Source organism: Theobroma cacao, chromosome 7 (genome assembly GCF_053813885.1).
Source record: "Theobroma cacao isolate CCN51 chromosome 7, ASM5381388v1, whole genome shotgun sequence".
Taxonomy (NCBI): Eukaryota; Viridiplantae; Streptophyta; class Magnoliopsida; order Malvales; family Malvaceae; genus Theobroma; species Theobroma cacao.
The window spans coordinates 11,839,306-11,860,725 of record NC_142645.1 but is presented as its reverse complement, the minus strand read 5'-3'; the positions used below and the strand labels follow the sequence as shown (position 1 = coordinate 11,860,725).

At 35.8% G+C, this 21,420-nt stretch overlaps 3 protein-coding genes, 1 long non-coding RNA gene and 1 pseudogene across 8 annotated transcripts; 4 read left to right on the top strand and 1 right to left on the bottom strand.

Moving 5' to 3' along the window:
- The first annotated feature begins 3,396 nt into the window (after positions 1-3,396).
- On the top strand, positions 3,397-6,932 carry LOC108663905 (receptor-like protein 9DC3 pseudogene; annotated as a pseudogene). 2 transcript variants are annotated; one of them, XR_016027529.1, is made up of 3 exons: positions 3,397-4,945; positions 5,263-5,325; positions 6,749-6,932. The product of XR_016027529.1 is annotated as a receptor-like protein 9DC3 pseudogene, transcript variant X2 (transcript). The 2 variants fall into 2 exon arrangements; XR_016027528.1 differs by lacking the exon at positions 6,749-6,932 and having other exon boundaries at positions 5,263-5,494.
- On the top strand, positions 5,994-8,040 carry LOC148761671 (kinesin-like protein KIN-14E). Its single transcript, XM_088808432.1, has 4 exons — positions 5,994-6,307; positions 6,397-6,565; positions 7,328-7,378; positions 7,800-8,040. Exons 1-4 carry the CDS (start codon positions 6,128-6,130, stop codon positions 7,931-7,933), a joined length of 534 nt encoding a protein of 177 aa, XP_088664558.1. The 5' UTR covers positions 5,994-6,127; the 3' UTR covers positions 7,934-8,040.
- Positions 8,041-10,278: 2,238 nt separating this feature from the next.
- On the top strand, positions 10,279-11,558 carry LOC148761670 (uncharacterized). The gene is made up of 2 exons (XR_016027567.1): positions 10,279-10,693; positions 11,011-11,558. It is a non-coding gene; the product is annotated as an uncharacterized LOC148761670 (long non-coding RNA).
- A 633-nt stretch (positions 11,559-12,191) lies between these two features.
- LOC18594634 (Di-glucose binding protein with Kinesin motor domain-containing protein) lies at positions 12,192-18,251 on the top strand. Of its 3 annotated transcripts, none has more exons than XM_088808427.1 (18): positions 12,192-12,349; positions 12,432-12,509; positions 12,653-12,718; positions 12,805-13,400; positions 13,490-13,658; positions 13,908-13,975; positions 14,073-14,283; positions 14,379-14,455; positions 14,543-14,642; positions 14,753-14,851; positions 15,024-15,107; positions 15,213-15,498; positions 15,912-16,073; positions 16,170-16,385; positions 16,485-16,522; positions 16,702-16,865; positions 16,954-17,079; positions 17,208-18,251. In XM_088808427.1, exons 1-18 carry the CDS (start codon positions 12,271-12,273, stop codon positions 18,063-18,065), a joined length of 3,477 nt encoding a protein of 1,158 aa, XP_088664553.1. In that variant the 5' UTR covers positions 12,192-12,270; the 3' UTR covers positions 18,066-18,251. The 3 variants fall into 3 exon arrangements, with proteins under 3 accessions (XP_088664553.1, XP_088664552.1, XP_017980130.2); XM_088808426.1 differs by having other exon boundaries at positions 14,931-15,107; XM_018124641.2 differs by having other exon boundaries at positions 12,193-12,349; positions 14,931-15,107; positions 17,223-18,251.
- Positions 18,252-18,285: 34 nt separating this feature from the next.
- LOC18594633 (serine/threonine-protein kinase WAG1) lies at positions 18,286-19,943 on the bottom strand. The gene has a single exon (XM_007022256.3). It carries the CDS (start codon positions 19,882-19,884, stop codon positions 18,460-18,462), a length of 1,425 nt encoding a protein of 474 aa, XP_007022318.3. The 5' UTR covers positions 19,885-19,943; the 3' UTR covers positions 18,286-18,459.
- Positions 19,944-21,420: the final 1,477 nt, after the last annotated feature.

Genomic DNA, 21,420 nt, shown 5'->3' with positions numbered 1-21,420 from the left:
GCTTAAATTGGGTAGGAAATGGAGGCCCCAAAATAATTACAAAGAAGAAGGCACCATGCCCCCCCTTGAACACGTTAGAAGCACAAAGAGCAACGTTTTCCCCAAGTCAACAAAGGAATTTCTACTTATATGAGAGAAATTTAATTATCATTTTCAGTTTAAAGCTGAAAAAAGTTGTAGTTGGTTTGGTTCGCTTTCCAAGTCTCTCAACGGTTTTAGCTCAACCACTCCAATTAATTTAAGTCATTATAGGTAAAAATAATTTATTATAAAAGAAAACTAAAAAATTACCGATTAATAATAAAAATTCAAAAAAAAAGAATATTTACTTTTATTTTAATGAATTTAATCATTATACTTGCATCAAATGTCAATTTAATGATCATGATTATCGGTGTTAAAATTTTATCTTTAACTTATATGACCTAATATTTTGGTGATGACATAACACATTGAGATGAATTAATTTTTATTTAAAAAAATCATATTTAATTTTTATTAATTAATAATTTAAATAATAAGAGGAAAAGCAGTATTAAAGAGATTGGTAGTAATAGTAGTGAAGAATGGAACTGCAACGGTGAGACAATATGTGTTTGGTAAAACATGACTAAAGATGTGGTAAGAAGATAAATAATGATTAAGGACATTAAAATAAAACTAGATATATTGAAAATAAATATAATATATGTGATATTTGAAATTCTAAAAAATCAATGAATATAATTACAAATTATTCAGATATTAAAATAATGGTAACAAATACATATTAATTACAATCATAATATAAATACACATATTTGTAAGTAACAAATTATGCTTCTTGATATATTACAATAGTTCTCTTTTTCTATAATTGACAAACTTGAATCTGATTAGAAAGACTTAACTTAAAACCACTTGTCGACTTTTGAGAGTCTCATTGGGACTTCTTTAATATATAATTATAAATTATAGAAAAGATGGTGGAAGGTCGATCCCCATTTCACTAGACATTCCTTTCTAACTTTTCTTACAATCCACAACAATTAAAATCATAGTCGTTGAATGAAGAATCCCCTTTTAGCCACTTTATTTATTCTTTTTCCCATTTTTTTTTTTTTAAGGAAAAGAGGGCGGAAGGTGCACTCTCATTTCTCTGGCTTTTCCACTTTCATTTTTCAATTCAGGAGCAAAATGTGATCCTTGCTCAAGACTTTTGAGGTCAACAAGTCTTCTCATCTATTGCATAACAAGTCTTTGGGTAATTGATGCTCAACCGCATATTTGAAATTAAAATAGAATGCTATAGTTTCAACTAAATTTTATTCTTAGACTGACTGGTATCTTAAAATTTCCTTCATTATCAATTAATTATAGCACTACCAATAAGGGAGAAAAGAGAGAGTAGTGATTCTAAGAATATTAATGTTTATTTCTTCCATTTTTTTAAATTTGATAATTTTAGGGGTTTGGGTGGAAAATGTAACTCCCTTGTTAGTTTTAATGATTTTCTATTTGAATAAATAATTTCAATGCCAAAAGTGTTGTATTAGTCCCCTCCTCTGCATTATTTTTCACTGCCCCACATATATAGAATAAAAGCAATACACGAGATTCATAAAGTAACAATGACAACATATATATGTCCATACAGCTTTTCATCTTTGGCAATGGATGGACCCCTCTGTTTATGTCTTGCTCAACAAACATTTTGGCATCCTTATAGCATTGCAAAGACTCTGGTTTGACTTGGCAACCTATAAGTATACTACATGTTTCTCTTCTCATAACTATAACCAGAAATATGGGTTGCTTACTAATGCTTTATCAGCTTCTCTGTCTTCTGCTGTTTTGCTTGAGTTCTCAGCCTACTCTTTCATCCTCTTCATTTGCCCCTTCAACAACACCCCTATGCTCTCACAACGAGGCTTCTGCTTTGATGAAATTTAAAAGCTCCTTTTCCATCAAACAAACTGCTTCTGGGGAATGCAAAGATAGTAGCACCCCATCTTATCCCAAGACTGATTCATGGAAGAAAGGGATTGATTGCTGCTCATGGGATGGAGTCACTTGCGACAATATAGCAGGCCATGTGATTGGCCTTGACCTCAGTTGCAGTTGGTTATATGGTGTCATTCCTTCCAACAGCAGTCTTTTCCATCTTCCACACCTGCAGAACCTTAACCTCGCATATAATGATTTTAACGGTTCCAAGATGTCATCTGAGTTTGCTCAGTTTACAAGTCTAAAGCTACTCAACCTCACGGAGTCAGTCTTCGCAGGACAAATTCCACTCCAAATCTCCCACTTGTCAAAGTTGGTTTCACTTGATCTCTCTTGGAATAATTATCAAACACTTGACAAACGTATTTTGGGAGGACTTGTTCAGAACCTAACAGAGGTGAGACAATTGTTTCTTGATGGAATCAACATGTCTTCTATTAATCCTAAAGTCTTGATGAATATATCCTCTTCTTTAAGCTCTCTTAGTCTTGGAGATTGTGGTTTGAAAGGAAAATTCCCAAAAAACATTTTTCACCTGCCAAACCTCATGTTGCTTAATTTAGAAGGCAATGGGGAGCTCAATATCTATCTTCCAAAGTTCAACCAGAGCAACCATCTTGAGCTATTAGATCTAAGTGGCACGTCCCTTTCTGGAGCATTGCCTAATTCCATTGGCAATTTAGTTTCATTGACATATTTGGTTCTAAGTGGCACATCCCTCTCTGGAGCATTGCCTAATTCCATTGGCAATTTAGTTTCATTGAAAGTTTTGGATTTAAGTTCTACGAATTTTTCTGGAGCATTGCCTAACTCAATTGGTAACCTAGTTTACTTGGAAGAATTGAGTCTTGAAGGATGTGACTTTTCAGGAATAATTCCGAGATCATTAGTGAATCTCTTGCAACTTAATGTTTTGAGCCTCTCAAGGAATTATTTCAGTGGACAGATTCCACCCTCACTCACAAACCTATCTCAACTTGAATTGTTGGACATCTCTAAGAATCAACTAGAAGGTTCCATTCCAAATGAGGTAACTGCTTTTCCTAATCTAATCCATCTAGACTTATCTTTTAATTTTCTCAACGGTACATTTCCTTCATGGTTGTATACCACTTCCTCATTAAAGTCCATATATCTCCAACATAACCAGCTCAGTGGTTATATCAAGCAATTTCAACGCATATCACTAGAAGAGATATTTTTACATAATAATAAACTTCAAGGTCTGGATCCATCTTCAATATCTCAACTTGTGAACCTTACTTTGCTTGATTTATCATCAAATAATCTTAGTGGAATTGTAGAATCTGTCCTGTTTTCGAAACTCCAAAATCTCCAATACCTTGATCTTTCGCATAACAATATATACTTCAACTCTAATCATACCAGTGCTGATTATACATTGCCTAATCTTCAATCTTTGTATTTGTCATCTTGCAATGTCAATCAATTCCCCCAATTTTTAATAGGCTCAAAAGTTTTGGAAACGTTAGACCTTTCCAATAATAGAATCTACGGCAAGATTCCCAAATGGATGTGGGATGTTGGGAAAGACTCTTTGTTTTACTTAAATCTATCTCACAACTTTATGACAGAATTAGAGCAACTTCCATGGAAGAATATTGAAATTCTTGATCTCAGTTCGAATTTGATTCAAGGAGATCCTCTAATTCCACCTTTGACAACATCTATTTTTTTGATCTCAAATAACAATTTGAATGGAGAGATGTCTGATCTCATATGCAATGTGAGTTATCTTGAAATTTTAGACATATCTCACAACCATTTGAGTGGGATTATTCCGCAATGTTTTGGAAAATTAAGCAAAAGCCTTCGTATGTTGAATCTAGGGACGAACAAACTTCATGGAACCATTCCTGCAACATTTGCAAAGGGATGTCAATTGGAGAATCTTAATTTGAATGCTAATCAATTGGAAGGGCCTTTGACACGATCCATCCTTAATTGTAGAAGTCTACAAGTACTAGATCTTGGCAACAATAAGATCAATGCTACATTCCCTCATTGGCTAGGAACTCTCCAAGAGCTAAAAGTTCTTGTAATGAAATCAAATCAAATGCATGGTTCCGTAAATGGCAAAAGGCATACGCATTATTTTCGTAAGCTCCAAATTTTAGACCTCTCCAACAACAGTTTTACTGGACAGTTGCCAACTAGGTATATAGAAAATTTCAATGCTATGATGAATGTGGAAGAAAATAGAGATGTCATGCCGTATATTGGGGGTTCTGATAACAGAACGTATCAATTCTACACTTATTCTGTTCATTTGATAGAAAAAGGGCAAGAGGTTGAATTAATGAAAATTTTTGCCACATTAACAATCATTGATCTATCAAATAACAAGTTTGAAGGAGAGATTCCAAGAGTTATTGGAAAGCTTCATTCAGTCATTGGGCTTAACGTTTCTCATAATCACCTTATTGGTCATATTCCACCATCATTTGGAAATTTGATCAATCTTGAATGGTTAGACTTATCCTCAAACAAGCTGGATGGAAAGATTCCTGAGCAATTGCTGAATCTGACAATGCTTTCTTCCCTAAACCTTTCCAAGAATGAACTTGTTGGGCACATACCTGAAGGCAAACAATTCAACACGTTTGAGAACAGTTCCTATGAAGGGAATGATGGATTATGCGGTTTTCCACTCTCTAGAGATTGCAGCAGTAATGAAGCACAACAGCCACCACCTTCAAATTTACAAGAAGAAGATGGCTCAAAATCTGAAATTAGATTTGGGTGGAAAGTTGTGCTAATTGGATACATGTCCGGATTTATGTTTGGAGTGGGTATGGGATATGCTGTTTTTCGGACCGGTAAACCCAAATGGATTGTGAGCTTGGTTGAAGCCAAACATCATCGAAGGCCAAAAAAGTCAAACAGGAATGCTTGCACTAGTCGGACAAGGAGTTAGTAATCATCAATGAGACTGCAGGTATGTTAATTGTTGTTCATCAAATGCGCTTTTTATTTAGCTGTTGCTAGTTTCTTTTGGTTAAGGAAAAACAAAGGTTAGTAACAATATATGTGTTAACTTTGGCCTATATATATTATTTAAAGACAAATATATACGACAGCTTCAAAGTTTTTACTAATTAATCTGGTCTTTGCATGTTCATTAATTAAATACTTAGTCCATGTTAATTATTATAATACTTAGTCCTATATTTTTTACTATGATTTGTATTATCCTTTTCATTGCAATTATTTTGCAACCTTTGTGGGGAATTGATGAATACGATCAAAATACAGGTTTTGTTGAAATTAATGAAGAAGAAGATGAAGAAATCACAAAAGCTGCTGGAATTATGATATGTGTGCTTTTCTTTTCTTTTTTCTTTTTTTTTCAAGAATAAAAGATGTTTTTCTTTTCGTTTGGTCAAAAACAACAGATGTTTAGGGTGGCTGTAATCTTCTTCTTTCAGTCTTTAGATTAGTTAGCTGCAATATAAATCACTTCTCAATAAATTAAATTTATTTTAAACCTAAGGATCTTGTACTTTATATTAAAAATCTTAATAAATTATTTCAAAAAATATTATATTAAAGGTTTCTAAGAAATAAAGTTAAGTGTGGACTAAGCCAAGTCAGTAAAATAATATTTTCTAATTTTAGGGTCAAGTATTGAAAACTCATTAAAACTTACATTTATTGAATTTAAATGAAATTAACGTGAATTAAGCCAACGTAAGTGTGTTTGTTTATCCATTTTCTATTGATTAATATTTTTTGCTTTTAATAAATGAGGTTTTATCTTAATAAAAAAAGAAAGTCTTGAAATCTTTACGTTCCAAGTTCAAGTCTTATTGTATGCTGATTTATTTATTAATTTATTATATGAATGTAATATGTGATACATATGAAAATAATTTTAATTGAGATTAAAATTTTTACTTATAATTGTCTTAGCTTTGATTACTTGTCATTTCAAATCACAGAGTTCCTCTCTTTTGTTTGGCCATTACCATAAAGTGCAGACTATCTACACAAGGAGCATGAACACCTTCTTGTTATAAGCATCAATGCAGGGTGCATAAATGGAGCAGTGGAATTAGATGGTGTCGTTTATTCGGAAGATGATTGTTATGTGGGTGGTGATGTTATAAGGACTGATACCATGGTTGGAGATGGAGTGGGAAATTCATTGTACAACACAGCACAATTTGGTGACTTCTCATACGAGTTTTCATCATTGGAGCCTGGTTTTTACAACATTGATCTGCATTTTGCAGAAATAGTTTTCACTAGCGGTCCACCTGGAATTAGAGTATTTGATGTATTTATACAACAAGAGAAGGTGAGAAAACCAGATTTTATGCTTCTGATCTACATTACACTAAATGATTAATATTGTTTTTTGATCAAGTTTGATTGAACGTATTGTAGGTTGTGTCCGGCCTAGACATATATGGCCTGGTCGGTGCAAACAAGCCTCTGGTTATATCTAACATTAACACTTTTTTTGATAGCGGTGGGGGCTTACTCATTAGATTTGAAGGATTAATGAGGAGTCCAATTGTATGTGGTATTACTGTAAGGAAAGATTCTCCTGCAAGTAAGTTTGTAGCTTGGATACTTGTCTTTGTTCTCTCTGCTTATTGATATTGTCTAAAACTTAAAATGTAGGCATACTTATTTAAGGTTCTACGGGACAAACCTCATATTAAAAGCCAGAAGTGTTTGCAACATTCTTGATAGAAAATAGTTCCCTGCAAACCATTTATTTATTGTTTTTCAGAAAAAATAGTTGCCCTCGGCTTGAAGTCAAAAACTCAAACTTTTACTGAACAAATTTGGACAACAGGTTTTAAAGAAGCTGAATCACAGGAAGTCATGGGAATAGCTGAATTGAGAGATCATGAGTCACTAAGAGTAATGGAACTCTCTATAACTTTTTCAAGGTTTGAAAGGAGAGCTGAAAATAGGAAGTAAAGAAAATTTGAGATCATTTAAAATTGATTGCTTGCAGGATATGAGTGATTGTGAGGTGAAAGTAAGGAATTAGCAGAAATTAACAGAAATGAGGAATTATGAGCAAAGAGTATGAGTGATCAAAGAGATTATGAGCGCCAAAGTAAGGAATTAGCAGAAATGAGGAGAGCCTTTGAAGGGCTTAAGAGGGAGAACTAACTTAAGAGCAAAGAGTGTCAAGAAGCGTGCAAATCTTTACAGGAGCTTCAAAATGAGCTTATGCGCAAATCAATGCATGTTGGCTCATTAGGTATGAACCCTTTTTTTTTCTTTTTCCCTTTTGTTAACCTGTAACTGCCTAACACTTGCTTGCATAGGGAACAAATGCTGTTATATCCATTTATAGCCTTTGCAATTGAGGGACAAGTGAAAGCGCAGATGGCTCTCATCATTGAGGGTATAAAATTGGAACTGAATGATGCATCTACAAAGCCAGAACTTTAATTTCAAAATTTTAAGAAGTTCCAACTTGCAGATAATGAAAATGGAACACATCAAGCTATCAGAGGAGGTATCCATGTCTAATAATTGCTTCAAGGATATCAATGAAATTGGCTCTTCAATTCTGTCCAGAAGCAAGTTAGCACTTAGCCTGCACAGTTAATCATACTTTATAGTAATTGCGAAAGATGTTGAACGCACTGTACTATCAAATGGTGCTCCCAGGGAAACCTTTAAGTTTGATGCTGTTTTTGGCCCTCAAGCAGACCAAGGTAAGGCCATTTCTAATAGCCGGTTTAGGCTCACTGCAAAATATTTCTAATACTCGTTTCAGTCAATATTTTTAATAATTTACTTCTGTTGCTTGTTTTGTTTAGCTGATGCTTTCCAAGACATAGCCCCATTTGCTACCTCAGTTCTAGATGGCTACAATGTCTGCATTTTGCTTATGGACAGACAGGGACAGGAAAAACTTTTACAATGGAGGGTACAAAAGAAGCCCGTGGAGTAAATTTTAGGACTCTTGAGGAATTGTTTCGCATAATTAATGTGCGGCAGAAGTTATATCGATATGATATATCAGTCGGTGTCTTAGAAGTACACAATGAACAAATAAAAGATTAACTGGTTTCAGGCTCTCAGCAAGGCACAGTGCCCAAAAGGTTGGGTAATTTTGTTTTAGCCTTTTTTCTTTGACATTTTTTTACTTTTCCGGATTGGTTATGCCAACTTTTGTTAGATGAGTTTCATACATTGTTTTGTTGCTATTTCATCCTGATGAGGAATTAACTGTGTCAAATCGTATCAATACTTTTTATTATCCTCATGCTAAAATGTTTTTAGAACAGAATTTTCTTTTTGGTTTTATTTCAGGTGTTAGAGAAAGAATTTTCCTTGAACACTCAATCATAAACTAATAAAATTTTGTGCTTGTCCCTAGCAAAATTCATTGTGTAATATTGGTGATCTAAACTTTGCAACTTTTGCTGACTGAGACTTCAGCATTGATAAATGATTATTCATTCTTATGAAATTTCAAATAGCTAACTCTTTTCACATTGGTGTGGCTACTTGTAGGCTTGAAATAAGGCAAGTGGGTGAAGGAATGCATGATGTCCCAGGGCTCGTTGAAGCGCATGTAAACAACATGAACGAGGTCTGGGAAGTCCTACAGACTGGCAGTAATGCAAGGGCTGTTGGCTCAACCAATGCCAATTAGCATAGCAATAGATCCCACTGATCTGTCTGTCACAGTTGATTTTAAATTCAGTACTTGTCGCACAAAATGTGTTTAAACACAGCTAAATGCCAGCTTATGGGTCAGTCTTTATGCAGCATACATCGTGTGATGGTTCAGGGAGAGAATTTGTTGAATGGGGAATGCACAAAGAGCAAGCTATGGTTGGTGGACCTAGCTGGAAGTGAACGAGTAGCAAAAACTGAAGTGCATGGAGAAAGACTCCAGGAAACTCAAAATATTAACAGATCCTTGACTGCACTTGATGTCATGTCTGCTCTTGCTACTAAAAGCCCTCATATTCCTTTCAGGTTATAAAAATACGGAGATGAGTACTTCTAAATTACTAAGAACATAGAAATCAGTAGTGTTTCATAGGTTTAAAACTTAACTGTACTTTAATCATGCAGGAATTCGAAGCTTACACTTGCTTCAAGACTCTCTAGGTACATTTTTATCTTTATACCCCCTACAAGGAAATTACTCTGACATATATGATAAAAACAAGTCAAGTTTAAAATTTCCTTTATTTTTTACTTTCATGGCCAAACGTCTGTTATTTCTTTCATAGAATTTCTACAGAGATAGAAGTAAAAAGCCTGATAATTAGGTTTATGTCTGTTAGGAGGAGATTCAGAGACACTCATGTTTGTACAAATCAGTCCTCACGAGAATGACCTTGGTGAGGCCCTATGCTCTCTGAACTTTGGAAGTAGAGTGAGAGGGATAGACTTGGGTCCGGCGAAGAAGCAATGGACTACTCAGAACTTCTAAGATGCAAACAGATGGTACAACCGGCAACTTATTGGCAACATTTCTTAAGCGTAATTTATCATTTTGACGTTACCAATGACAATTCTTTTCTGAACCTAAAAGGTTGAGAAATCAAAGCAAGAAATGAAGGTCAACGATTTGCAAATCAGGAAGATGGAGGAAACAATTCATGGTTTAGACTCGAAGATGAAGGATAAAGACCTAAAAAACAAGAACCTGCAAGACAAGGTTTGCAGTGTAAACTTATCAAACAATCTTGAAAATATTCAATATCTTTTTGCTCGTGGAGCTGCAAGTCTGCAATTGATTTGTAATTCCAAATTCCCTTATATGTGACATTATACAATTTATCTGATGACGATAATCTAGAATTAGTCTTCTCCTTCAATGATGAACAGAGTCCATAAACTTTGCTTGTTATCAAAACTCAAGATTTAGGCTCAAACTCAGATGAATCAATCGATTCAAGCTATTATGATGATGACTCAATAGATACATCCATGGATTGCATGACGATCCAGGAATATCTCACAGCACAACAGCTGATCTCTCCAGTAGCCCCTATTCGAATATACATCGATGATGAATCGCCTCCAATTCAAGTTACAACTTTCTTCGACACAAGCGTAGCACAGGCGATTGCTAACCCAATTGTCTTACCCTCATCACTGTGGAAAAACCAAAAGACTTATTTCAGAATAGTAGATGAAAGCACATTTGCAACGGACTTCATTAGCCAGCTAGTTACCATTGAGTTTTTCCCAAGAATCTCAATAACTCAGAGGATACTAGATTCCTCCCTACCGCACAAGGACTTTTCCACGAATTGCTGAGGAATTGCTGAATCTGACAATGCTTTCTTCCCTAAACCTTTCCACGAATGAACTTGTTGGGCACATACCTGAAGGCAAACAATTCAACACATTTGAGAACAGTTCCTATGAAGGGAATACTGGATTATGCGGTTTTCCACTCTCTAGAGATTGCAGCAGTAATGAAGCACAACAGCCACCACCTTCAAATTTACAAGAAGAAGATGGCTCAAAATCTGAAATTAGATTTGGGTGGAAAGTTGTGCTAATTGGATACATGTCCGGATTTATGTTTGGAGTGGCTATGGGGTATGCTGTTTTTCGGACCGGTAAACCCGAATGGATTGTGAGCTTGGTTGAAGCCAAACATCATCGAAGGCCAAAAAAGTCAAACAGGAATGCTTACACTAGTCGGACAAGGAGTTAGTAATCATCAATGAGACTGCAGGTATGTTAATTGTTGTTCATCAAATGCGCTTTTTATTTAGCTGTTGCTAGTTTCTTTTGGTTAAGGAAAAACAAAGGTTAGTAACAATATATGTGTTAACTTTGGCCTATATATATTATTTAAAGACAAATATATACGACAGTTTCAAAGTTTTTACTAATTAATCTGGTCTTTGCATGTTCATTAATTAAATACTTAGTCCATGTTAATTATTATAATACTTAGTCCCATATTTTTTACTATGATTTGTATTATCCTTTTCATTGCAATTATTTTGCAACCTTTGTGGGTAATTGATGAATACCATCAAAATACAGGTTTTGTTGAAATTAATGAAGAAGAAGATGAAGAAATCACAAAAGCTGCTGGAATTATTGATAACCCCACAATATGTGTGCTTTTCTTTTCTTTTCTTTTTTCTTTTTTTTTTTTTACAAAGCATGGTGTTTAGATTAGTTTTTCTTTTCGTTTGGTCAAAAACAACAGATGTTTAGGGTGGCTGTAATCTTATTCTTTCAGTCTTTAGATTAGTTAGCTGCAATATAAATCACTTCTCAATAAATTAAATTTATTTTAAACCTAAGGATCTTGTACTTTATATTAAAAATCTTAATAAATTATTTCAAAAAATATTATATTAAAGGTTTCTAAGAAATAAAGTTAAGTGTGGACTAAGCCAAGTCAGTAAAATAATATTTTCTAATTTTAGGGTCAAGTATTGAAAACTCATTAAAACTTACATTTATTGAATTTAAATGAAATTAACGTGAATTAAGCCAACGTAAGTGTGTTTGTTTATCCATTTTCTATTGATTAATATTATTTGCTTTTAATAAATGAGGTTTTATCTTAACAAAAAAAGAAAGTCTTAAAATCTTTACGTCTCAAGTTCAAATCTTATTCTATGCTGATTTATTTATTAATTTATTATATGAATGTAATATGTGATACATATGAAAATAATTTTAATTGAGATTAAAATTTTTACTTATAATTGTAATTATTTCATAAGAAAATCTTACTTAGCTTTACTAAAGACAGTTTAAAGATGTAAAGTTATAAAATATTAAAGATGCAAAGTTGACATTGACTATATTATAAAATATTATAACATATTTGATAATAGAAATTCTAAGAAGTCAATGAAAATAATTATAAATTATTTAGATAATAAAATAATAGTAAGAGAAATATATTTTAATTAATGATAATATATTATAAGAAAGAAATAATATATTAAGAATGGAGGGAGGGCGTTGTGGGTTACTGGTTGCAGATACAAAAATTGATGAGAAAGAAGAAAGGAGGCTAGGGCACGTGAGAAAGGCATGAGGCCAAAGTCCGCTGCCCAAATTCGAATTTGAAAACATCCAACGGTAACGCAAACTTCAAACTCCTTCTCTCTTTCTCTTACCTTAATCCAGAAATCAACGCCCGAATCCAATAAAGCTTTCATTTCTCTTTTCTCTTTTCCTAATTGATTCAATTCAAAAAGCATTTCCCTTTTTCTCTTTATTCTCAAAACTCTTTGTTTACTTGTCATTTCAAATCACAGAGTTCCTCTCTTTTCTTTGGCCATGGAACATATCAACGTTCCGCTGTGGACTGACCCACTTCTCCTCACTGACGTTTCTTCCCAACAACACAGCTACAACTGTAAGATTTCACTAAATCCAACCCATCAGTTCTTTCCCCTCTTCATTTTATTTCATTCTTGTCTTATTCTTCACCTTGGCAGATACTGATGCAGCCATGTCACGGCGCTCAATTAATCCGTCTGTGCTGGATTCAGATTCTTCCCCTCAACCAAATTCTGGTAATTTCTTTTCTTTTTGATGTATTTCGGTTTTTTTAATTCGATATTAGGTGCATGTATCTCCCAATTAAAAAGAAAATGGGTTAGAATTTCCCGTCCTCGTCTTGATCCAAATTAAACTCGGTTTGTGTTTGCTGATGTAGATGTCGATGATCCTTGGAAAAATCAAAGCTTAAATGAAATTAGTACGCCAATTGGAGAAATTGATGGTAAACACTCTTTGCTTAGAGATGATTTTCTTCTTCTTTGCATCCAAGTGTTCTAAGGATGTAAATGGACTTATGTTTGGTTTCAGGCCGGTCCTTGTTGGGATTTTCTCTAACATCGCCAGACCTTGTTATATGCACTGGATCTCCTGATATTCCAGTAAAAAACTATGGAGATTCCCCTGAATTCTTGGAGAAAAATAGGTGTTCAATTGAGCTTTCTTTAGAGAATGGCATTGATGGATCTGATGCTAAAGCAAAGCACAAAACTCCCACTGTAAAGTTCTCCACCGTGTGCCAAACCTTCGAAAAAGAAATGTCCCCGGACTCTTCCTTTGAGCTGCTTCCATTACCAGAAAGTGCAGACTATCTACACAAGGAGCATGAACACCTTCCTGTTATAAGCATCAATGCAGGGTGCATAAATGGAGCAGTGGAATTAGATGGTGTCATTTATTCGGATGACGATTGTTATGTGGGTGGTGATGTTATAAGGACTGATACTATGGTTGGAGATGGAGTGGGAAATTCATTGTACAACACAGCACGATATGGTGACTTCTCATACAAGTTTTCATCATTGGAGCCTGGTTTTTACAACATTGATCTGCATTTTGCTGAAATAGTTTTCACCACCGGTCCACCTGGAATTAGAGTATTTGATGTATTTATACAACAAGAGAAGGTAAGAAAACCGGATTTTATGCTTCTGATCTACATTACACTAAATGATTAGTATTGTTTTCTGATCAAGTTTGATTGAACGGATTGTAGGTTGTGTCCGGCCTAGACATATATGGCCAGGTAGGTGCAAACAAGCCTCTGGTTATATCTAACATTAAAACTTTTGTTGATAGCGGTGGGGGCTTACTCATTAGATTTGAAGGATTAATGAGGAGTCCAACTGTATGTGGTATTACTGTAAGGAAAGATTCTCGTGCAAGTAAGTTTGTAGCTTGGATACTTATCTTTGATCTCTCTGCTTATTCATATTGTCTAAAACTAAAAATGTAGGCATACTTATTTAAGGTTCTACGGGACAAACCTCATATTAAAAGCCAGAAGTGTTTGCAACATTCTTGATAGAAAATAGTTCCCTGCAAACCATTTATTTATTGTTTTTCAGAAAAAACAGTAGCCCTCGGCTTGAAGTCAAGAACTCAAACTTTTACTGAAAAAATTTGTGCAACAGGTTTTAAAGAAGCTGAATCACAGGAAGTCATGGGAATTGCTGAATTGAGAGATCATGAGTCACTAAGAGTAATGGAACTCTCTATAACTTTTTCAAGGTTTGAAAGGAGAGCTGAAAATAGGAAGTAAACAAAATTTGAGATCATTTAAAATTGATTGCTTGCAGGATATGAGTGATTGTGGGGTGGAAGTAAAATACGAACAGCTGCAAAGAGATAATGAGCGCCAAAGTAAGGAATTAGCAGAAATGAGGAGAGCCTTTGAAGGGCTTAAGAGGGAGAACCAACTTAAGAGTAAAGAGTGTCAAGAAGCGTGCAAATCTTTACAGGAGCTTCAAAATGAGCTTATGCGCAAATCAATGCATGTTGGCTCATTAGGTATGAACTTCTTTTTGTCTTTTTCCCTTTTGTTAACCTGTAACTGCCTAACACTTGCTTGCATATGGAACAAATGCTGTTATATCCATTTATAGCCTTTGCAATTGAGGGACAAGTGAAAGAAAAGAGCAGATGGTTCTCATCATTGAGGGACATGACCAGAAAATTGAAGGTATAAAATTGCAACAGAATGATGCATCTATAATTAATACAAAGCTAGAACTTTAATTTCAAAATTTTAAGAGGTTCCAATTTGCAGATAATGAAAATGGAACACATCAAGCTATCAGAGGAGGTATCCATGTATAATAATTGCTTCAAGGATATCAATGAAATTGGCTCTTCAATTCTGTCCAGAAGTAAGTTAGCATCTAGCCTACACAGTTAATCATAATTTATAGTTTTTAATCACCTCACGAATCCATTTTCTTTAGTCTCTTTTATAATCCCATTGCCATATTTCCAAAAGTAAACCAGCAGGCAGATTTGCATGAAGATCTCAAGATTAAATTTCTCAGAGGGGCCAAAGAAAGGAAAGAACTCTACAACAAGGTTCTAGAATTGAAAGGTTAGCCACATTCAATATTCCATATTAAAATCTAAAATAGGTTCAAAATTTTGAGACTCAAAATTTTCATTTGTTGCAGGAAACATAAGAGTCTTTTGCCGGTGTAGGCCTCTAAATTCTGAAGAAATAGCAGCAGGAGCTTCAATGGCTGTTGATTTTGAATCCGCAAAAGATGGTGAACTCACTGTACTATCAAATGGTGCTCCTAGGAAAACCTTTAAGTTTGATGCTGTTTTTGGCCCTCAAGCAGACCAAGGTAATGCCATTTCTTGTAGCTGTTTTGGGCTCACTGCAAAATATTTCTAATGCTCCTTTCAGTGAATATTTTTAATAATTTGCTTCTGTTGCTTGTTTTGTTTAGCTGATGTTTTCCAAGACACAGCTCCATTTGCTACCTCAGTTCTAGATGGCTACAATGTCTGCATTTTTGCTTATGGACAGACGGGGACAGGAAAAACTTTTACAATGGAGGGTACAAAAGAAGCCCGTGGAGTAAATTTTAGGACTCTTGAGGAATTGTTTCGCATAATTAATGAGCAGCAGAAGTTATATCGATATGAGATATCAGTCAGTGTCTTAGAAGTATACAATGAACAGATAAGAGATTTACTGGTTTCAGGCTCTCAGCAAGGCACGGGGCCAAAAAGGTGGAGTAATTTTGTTTTAGCCTTTTTCTTCGACATTTTTTACTTTTCCAGAATGGTTATGCCAACTTTTGCTACATGAGTTTCATACATCATTTTGTTGCTTATTTCATCCTGATGAGCGATTAACTGTGTCAAATAGTATCAGTACTTTTTATTATCCTCATGCGAAAATGTTTCTGGAACAGAGTTTTCTTTTTGGATTTATTTCAGGTGTTAGAGGAGGAATTTTCCATGAACACTCAATCATAAACTATAAAATTTTGTGCTTGTCCCTAGCAAAATTCAGTCTGTAATATTGGTGATCTAAACTTTGCAACTTTTGTTGACTGAGACTTCAGCATTGATAAACGATTATCTATTCTTATGAAATTTCAAATAGCTAACACTTTTCATATCAATGTGGCTACTTGTAGGCTTGAAATAAGGCAAGTGGGTGAAGGAATGCATCATGTCCCAGGGCTCGTTGAAGCACATGTAAACAACATGAATGAGGTCTGGGAAGTCCTACAGACTGGCAGTAATGCAAGGGCTGTTGGCTCAACCAATGCCAACGAGCATAGCAGTAGATCCCACTGGTCTGTCTGTCAAAGTTGATTTTAAATTCAGTACTCGTTGCACAAAGTGTGTTTAAACACAGCTAAATGCCAGCTTATGGGTCACTCTTGATGCAGCATACATTGTGTGATGGTTAAGGGAGAGAATTTGTTGAATGGGGAATGCACAAAAAGCAAGCTATGGTTGGTGGACCTAGCTGGAAGTGAACGAGTAGCAAAAACAGAAGTGCATGGAGAAAGACTTAAGGAAACTCAAAATATTAACAGATCTTTGTCTGCACTCGGTGATGTCATATCTGCTCTTGCTACAAAAAGCCCTCACATTCCTTTCAGGTCATAAAAATACAGAGATGAGTACTTCTAAATAATTAAGAGCGTAGAAATCAGTAGTGTTTCATAGGTTTTAAACTTAACTGTACTTTAATCATGCAGGAATTCAAAGCTGACACACTTGCTTCAAGACTCTCTCGGTACATTTTTATCTTTATACCCCCTAACAAGGAAATTACTCTGACATAAATGATAAAAACAAGTCAAGTTTAAATTTCCTTTATTTTTTACTTTCATGGTTAAACTTCTGCTATTTCTTTCATTGGATTTCCACAGAGATAGAAGTAAAAAGCCTGATAATTAGGTTTATGTTTGTTAGGAGGAGATTCAAAGACACTCATGTTTGTACAAATCAGTCCTCAGGAGAATGACCTTGGTGAGACTCTATGCTCTCTGAACTTTGCAAGTAGAGTGAGAGGGATAGAGTTGGGTCCGGCAAAGAAGCAAATGGACTGCTCAGAACTTCTGAGATGCAAACAGATGGTACAACCAGCAACTTATTGGCAACATTTCTTAAGCCTAATTTATCATTTTGATGTTACCAATGACAATTCTCTTCTGGACCTAAAAGGTTGAGAAATCAAAGCAAGAAATGAAGATCAAAGATTTGCAAATCAGGAAGATGGAGGAAACAATTCATTGTTTAGACTTGAAGATGAAGGATAAAGACCTAAAAAACAAGAACCTGCAAGACAAGGTATTGCATAGTGTAAACTTATCAAACAATCTTGAAATTATTCAATATCTTTTTGCTCGTGGAGCTGCAAGTCTGCAATTGATTTGTAATTCCAAATTCCCTTTTACTTGACATTATAGTCCTAACAGGTTTCATTTCTCCAGGTGAAAGAACTGGAGTCGCAGCTACTCATTGAGAGGAAGCTAGCACGTCAGCATGTCGATACAAAGATAGCTGAGCAGCAGCAGCAACAGCAACAAATTAAACAGCAGAATGAGGAGCTCAGTAATTCAGCAATGAGGCCACCACTGGCACTTCGACTCTTGGGAGCTAACAAGAATTTGAATGAAGTTTCAAATGGAGCATTGATGAAAGAGCAAGTAAATCTCACTCGTCCGCTTATGGAAAATAGCTTCAGGCCTTTACCTCTTTCTTTAACAGATGGCTGCATCCAGCACATTGATGCAGCAGAAAAAGAAAACAATCCTGAGGCGGCTGAACAACTGCGACTACTACCAAAGAAGACAGGAAGAGCCTCAATCTGCCCAACCGCAAGACGAATGTCAGTATCCTCAGCTCCAAGGCGCAACTCTTTAATACCACTGCCAAGTGCACCTAGCTTAGCGCAGCTGGCACCACCATTTCTACCATTGCCACCCCAACCAGATATAAAGGAAGAGGAAGATGAGTTTATTCCTGAACAAACGGTATGCAACAGTCCCAAAGGAATGAAAAGCGCGAGTAAGAAGCTGAGCAGCATTTTGAGACGAAGCCTTCAGAAGAAAGTTCAGCTAAAGTCCCCAATGCAGCAACATCTGAGAAGAGGTGTTAACGTGGGGATGGACAGGGTTAGAGTTTCAATCGGAAGTCGAGGGAGGATGGCCAGTAGAGTACTGCTAGGCAATGGTAGAAGAGGAGCAGGAACCAAGGAAATTCAGCACAAACAAAACCACAAAGAAAAGGAGAGAGGGTGGAATATTGGAACAGTTGGGAGGACTGCAATCTAACAGCTCAAGACTCTTCTTTATATCTTTCCATGTACAGTAGTAGGATGTACTCCTTTTGTTGCACAGGCAACAGGTAAAAAGAAAAACAACAAAAACAAAAACAAGTGTGTGTATCTTCCTGGATGATGCTAATCATCTGCCTTGACTCTTTTGCTTGCTAATCGTAAATGGGTTGATTGATTATTATATTAAAAACTTTTATTAAAAAGAAAAAGAAAAGAAAGGGAAAAGTTGTGAATCTTTTGATTTATACTAATTGGATTCATGTACAGCAAATCATGTGTATGAAAACTAAATGACAAACTCCATAAAACTACTAATATCAAAACCTCATCATCTCTCTCCTCTTTAATTTGACAATATACTCCTAACAAAAACGTTTGACAAAACAACACTAAGCATGCTTCCTAGGTTTATTATTGTTACTATTATGAACATAATCATAGTAATTGCCATTACTATTTTTATTATTCCTATTTCTCGTCATCAAATAATCAAGTCCTTTCCAAAGCCAACGCCTCCTCTTCACATGGCCCACGTGCCCCCTCTTCCTCGCCACCCCACCCACCACCTCCGGCGGCTTGTAGTGCCTGATCAAGGGCCATTTGATCCCATCAAAGAACGGGTGTCGTTTTATATCCTGCGCACCCCTGGTGCACCCTAGCCTCCTCCTCGGGTCTTTTACCAACAATTTCCCGATCAAATCGTTTGCCTCCGCAGTTCCCGCCTCTTCTGTCTCCGTCACGTGGAGGAATCTTACTTGCCTGCTAGAAGCTATGTTACGAAGTGTGCTGTCCTTACTGCCTCCCTTGAACGGTGTCGTTCCGTATAATAACTCGTAAACGAACACCCCAAACGCCCACCAGTCAACGCCGTTACCGTGGCCGTTTCCGGAAACGAGCTCCGGTGCTAAATACTCGTGGGTCCCGACGCATGACCGGGAAAACGCCGTTACCGGTTCAGCTACGAACTCTGGATCAACTTCTTCTTCTTCTACTGAATCGGCGACGGAACCAAAACAACCGCCGGTGAAACAGTTCTGCCTTGACTTTCGACTTTTGCGGCTCTGGAATTTAAAGGTGGGGACCACATCAGCCTTGAAACACAAATCGAAATCCGACAACATAATATGCCCATCTTCACGTAACAAAATGTTTTCAGGCTTAAGATCCCTGTAAACTATCCCTAAAGCATGTAAATACTCTAAGGCAACTAACACTTCCGCCGCAAAAAACCGGACCGCCGCTAAAGGGAAGCGATTTCCTGGTTGTTTACGTAGAAGAGAATGGAGGTCCCCGTTAGGGCAAAAGTCAATGAGGAGACAGGTGTAATGAGAAGCTTGAATGTGGGCGTAAAGCGTTGGAAGAAAAGGATGGTCCAGCATGGATAAGATTTCTGCTTCCATTTGAACGTGGGAGAGTTTCTTGTTGCTTAATGTATCCCTGTCGATTACTTTTAGAGCGAAGGTGGCGCTGTTGCAGTCCGTAAGCTGACAGAGGAAGACTCTTCCAAGGTTCCCGGTTCCCAAATGGCGAATGAGCTTGAGGTGACGAAGGTGGAGGTTCCTGTCGGAGGAGAGGTTGGTGGCTGCCTTGATGGCTGACCATCGTGGATCCCATTTGCGGTGGTGGAGGGTGGTGATATTACTGGGGGTGGTGGTGGTAGTGGAACAGGAAAGGCGGGATTCGTTGAAGCTGAGGGTAAGGCTAGAGCGCGCTAAACTGGAACGAGCACTAGAGGAAGGGACGGTCCTGTCGGTGGTGGTGGAGGTGAAGCTGAAGTCCAGATCGGTGTCTGGGAAATAGGTTTCTTCGTCCATAACTAATTCGTTTAGAGTCGAGAGTTAAAAGAGTTTTCGGGTCTGATTCCCTATATATAAAAGCGAAAAAGGAAACTGAGAGAGAACCTGTGGGGTACAAAGGAATTGATTAGAAGCCGTTTGGTTGACCCAACTATACTCTAAAAAATTTGTATAAACAGAAAGAAAGAGAGAGGAGACAAAGGAAGGTATTGGGTTTAGGGTTTTTCTACGTAATAAAAGAAAAGAATTGCATGGGAGATGGAGGAATGCAAGGAATAAATGAATAGAATATGAGAGAGAGGGGCAGTTGAGTGAGCTCCAAAAAGGAAGCAACCCCTTCATTTGTTTAACCTCTAGGACTAGGAGCTCATTAGCTGCGAGAGTTAGCGTCCAAAATAAATGAGAGAGGCAACGGCTAGTCGGCCGCCTGTATGCGCAGCTCATGGCCTTTTTATTATCCACAGTTGTGTGCAGACAAAGCTGTGTATCAAGCAGTTTACATTAATCCCAAGACAAGAAGTTCGATTATGGTAGTTAAAAATGGATGAGAAATTAAGAATTCAGTGTGCGGCGGTGCGGCATAGCTACCACCTACAATTTGACTCTACATTTAAGTTTCTTTTCATATTAGTAATTAATAACTCTATGTCGGAATCAATGGTATAACAACTAGCACAAAGTCGGCAAATTCATTATACTTACCGACTATGAAAATTACATTGAAGGTCGATTTTGATATATAGACATCAGCTTTGCAATAAGCATAACCAAGTGAAAGCAAATATTATTATAAATAGTTGGATTATGTGTCAAAAAATGTAAATAAAAATGGGGTTTTCGTTTGATTTTTGCTTTCCCAACATTCATTGTATCTTGGCAATGTGAGAGAGGAAACATATACAAGGAATTGATGTTGTTGTAGCTTGTAAACCAAGGCAGCTACCTCCAGCTAAAGCCTTTAAAGGACGGATTTACTTTCCATGACAATTAATGGCCACATGCAACTCTTTCATAGCTTATCCCTTTTCTACATTAACTCTATCTATGTATATGTATTGAATTCAAGTATACTTCTTCACACATTACATAAAAATTTTGATTTTAGTGTAGAATAAACTTCATTTATTTTGTTCAATATCGATTTGTAACACTTGATATATCCATATACATTAAACTATATATATATATATATAAATACATATATAACATTTGATAAAATAGCATACAATCTAGTACATAACTAAAATCATTCCTGTAGGAAGTGTTGAGTGAGTAGAGTTGTTCTAAAAGTGTTATAAAAAAATTAAAATAGCAGTTGACAAACTTAATACAGAAGTGATGTAAAATATATAAAAAAAATATTTGAAAATATGGTAATTTAATAAATAAAAAATAAAAAGACTCAACTTTATTAAATTAAATCATGAAATTCAAAATGAAATAAATAGTATAATTTTGTATTAATTAAAAATAATAAAACAATTAAACAAAGATTGAATATTTGAACCAAATTAAAAAGATAAATGTGTCTAACTAAAATTTTAGGGATTATTG

Bases quoted from the DNA above. Each gene is read 5' to 3' on its own strand.
- LOC148761671 (XM_088808432.1), top strand. From the start codon at position 6,128: ATGGTTGGAGATGGAGTGGGAAATTCATTGTACAACACAGCACAATTT. The intron at 6,566-7,327 runs GTAAGTTTGTAG...ATCCATTTATAG, and splicing joins AAGGAAAGATTCTCCTGCAA to CCTTTGCAATTGAGGGACAA. The intron at 7,379-7,799 runs GTATAAAATTGG...TGTTTTGTTTAG, and splicing joins GATGGCTCTCATCATTGAGG to CTGATGCTTTCCAAGACATA.
- LOC18594634 (XM_088808426.1), top strand. From the start codon at position 12,271: ATGGAACATATCAACGTTCCGCTGTGGACTGACCCACTTCTCCTCACT. The intron at 12,510-12,652 runs GTAATTTCTTTT...TTGCTGATGTAG, and splicing joins TTCCCCTCAACCAAATTCTG to ATGTCGATGATCCTTGGAAA. The intron at 15,499-15,911 runs GTGGAGTAATTT...GGCTACTTGTAG, and splicing joins CAAGGCACGGGGCCAAAAAG to GCTTGAAATAAGGCAAGTGG.
- LOC18594633 (XM_007022256.3), bottom strand. From the start codon at position 19,884: ATGGACGAAGAAACCTATTTCCCAGACACCGATCTGGACTTCAGCTTC.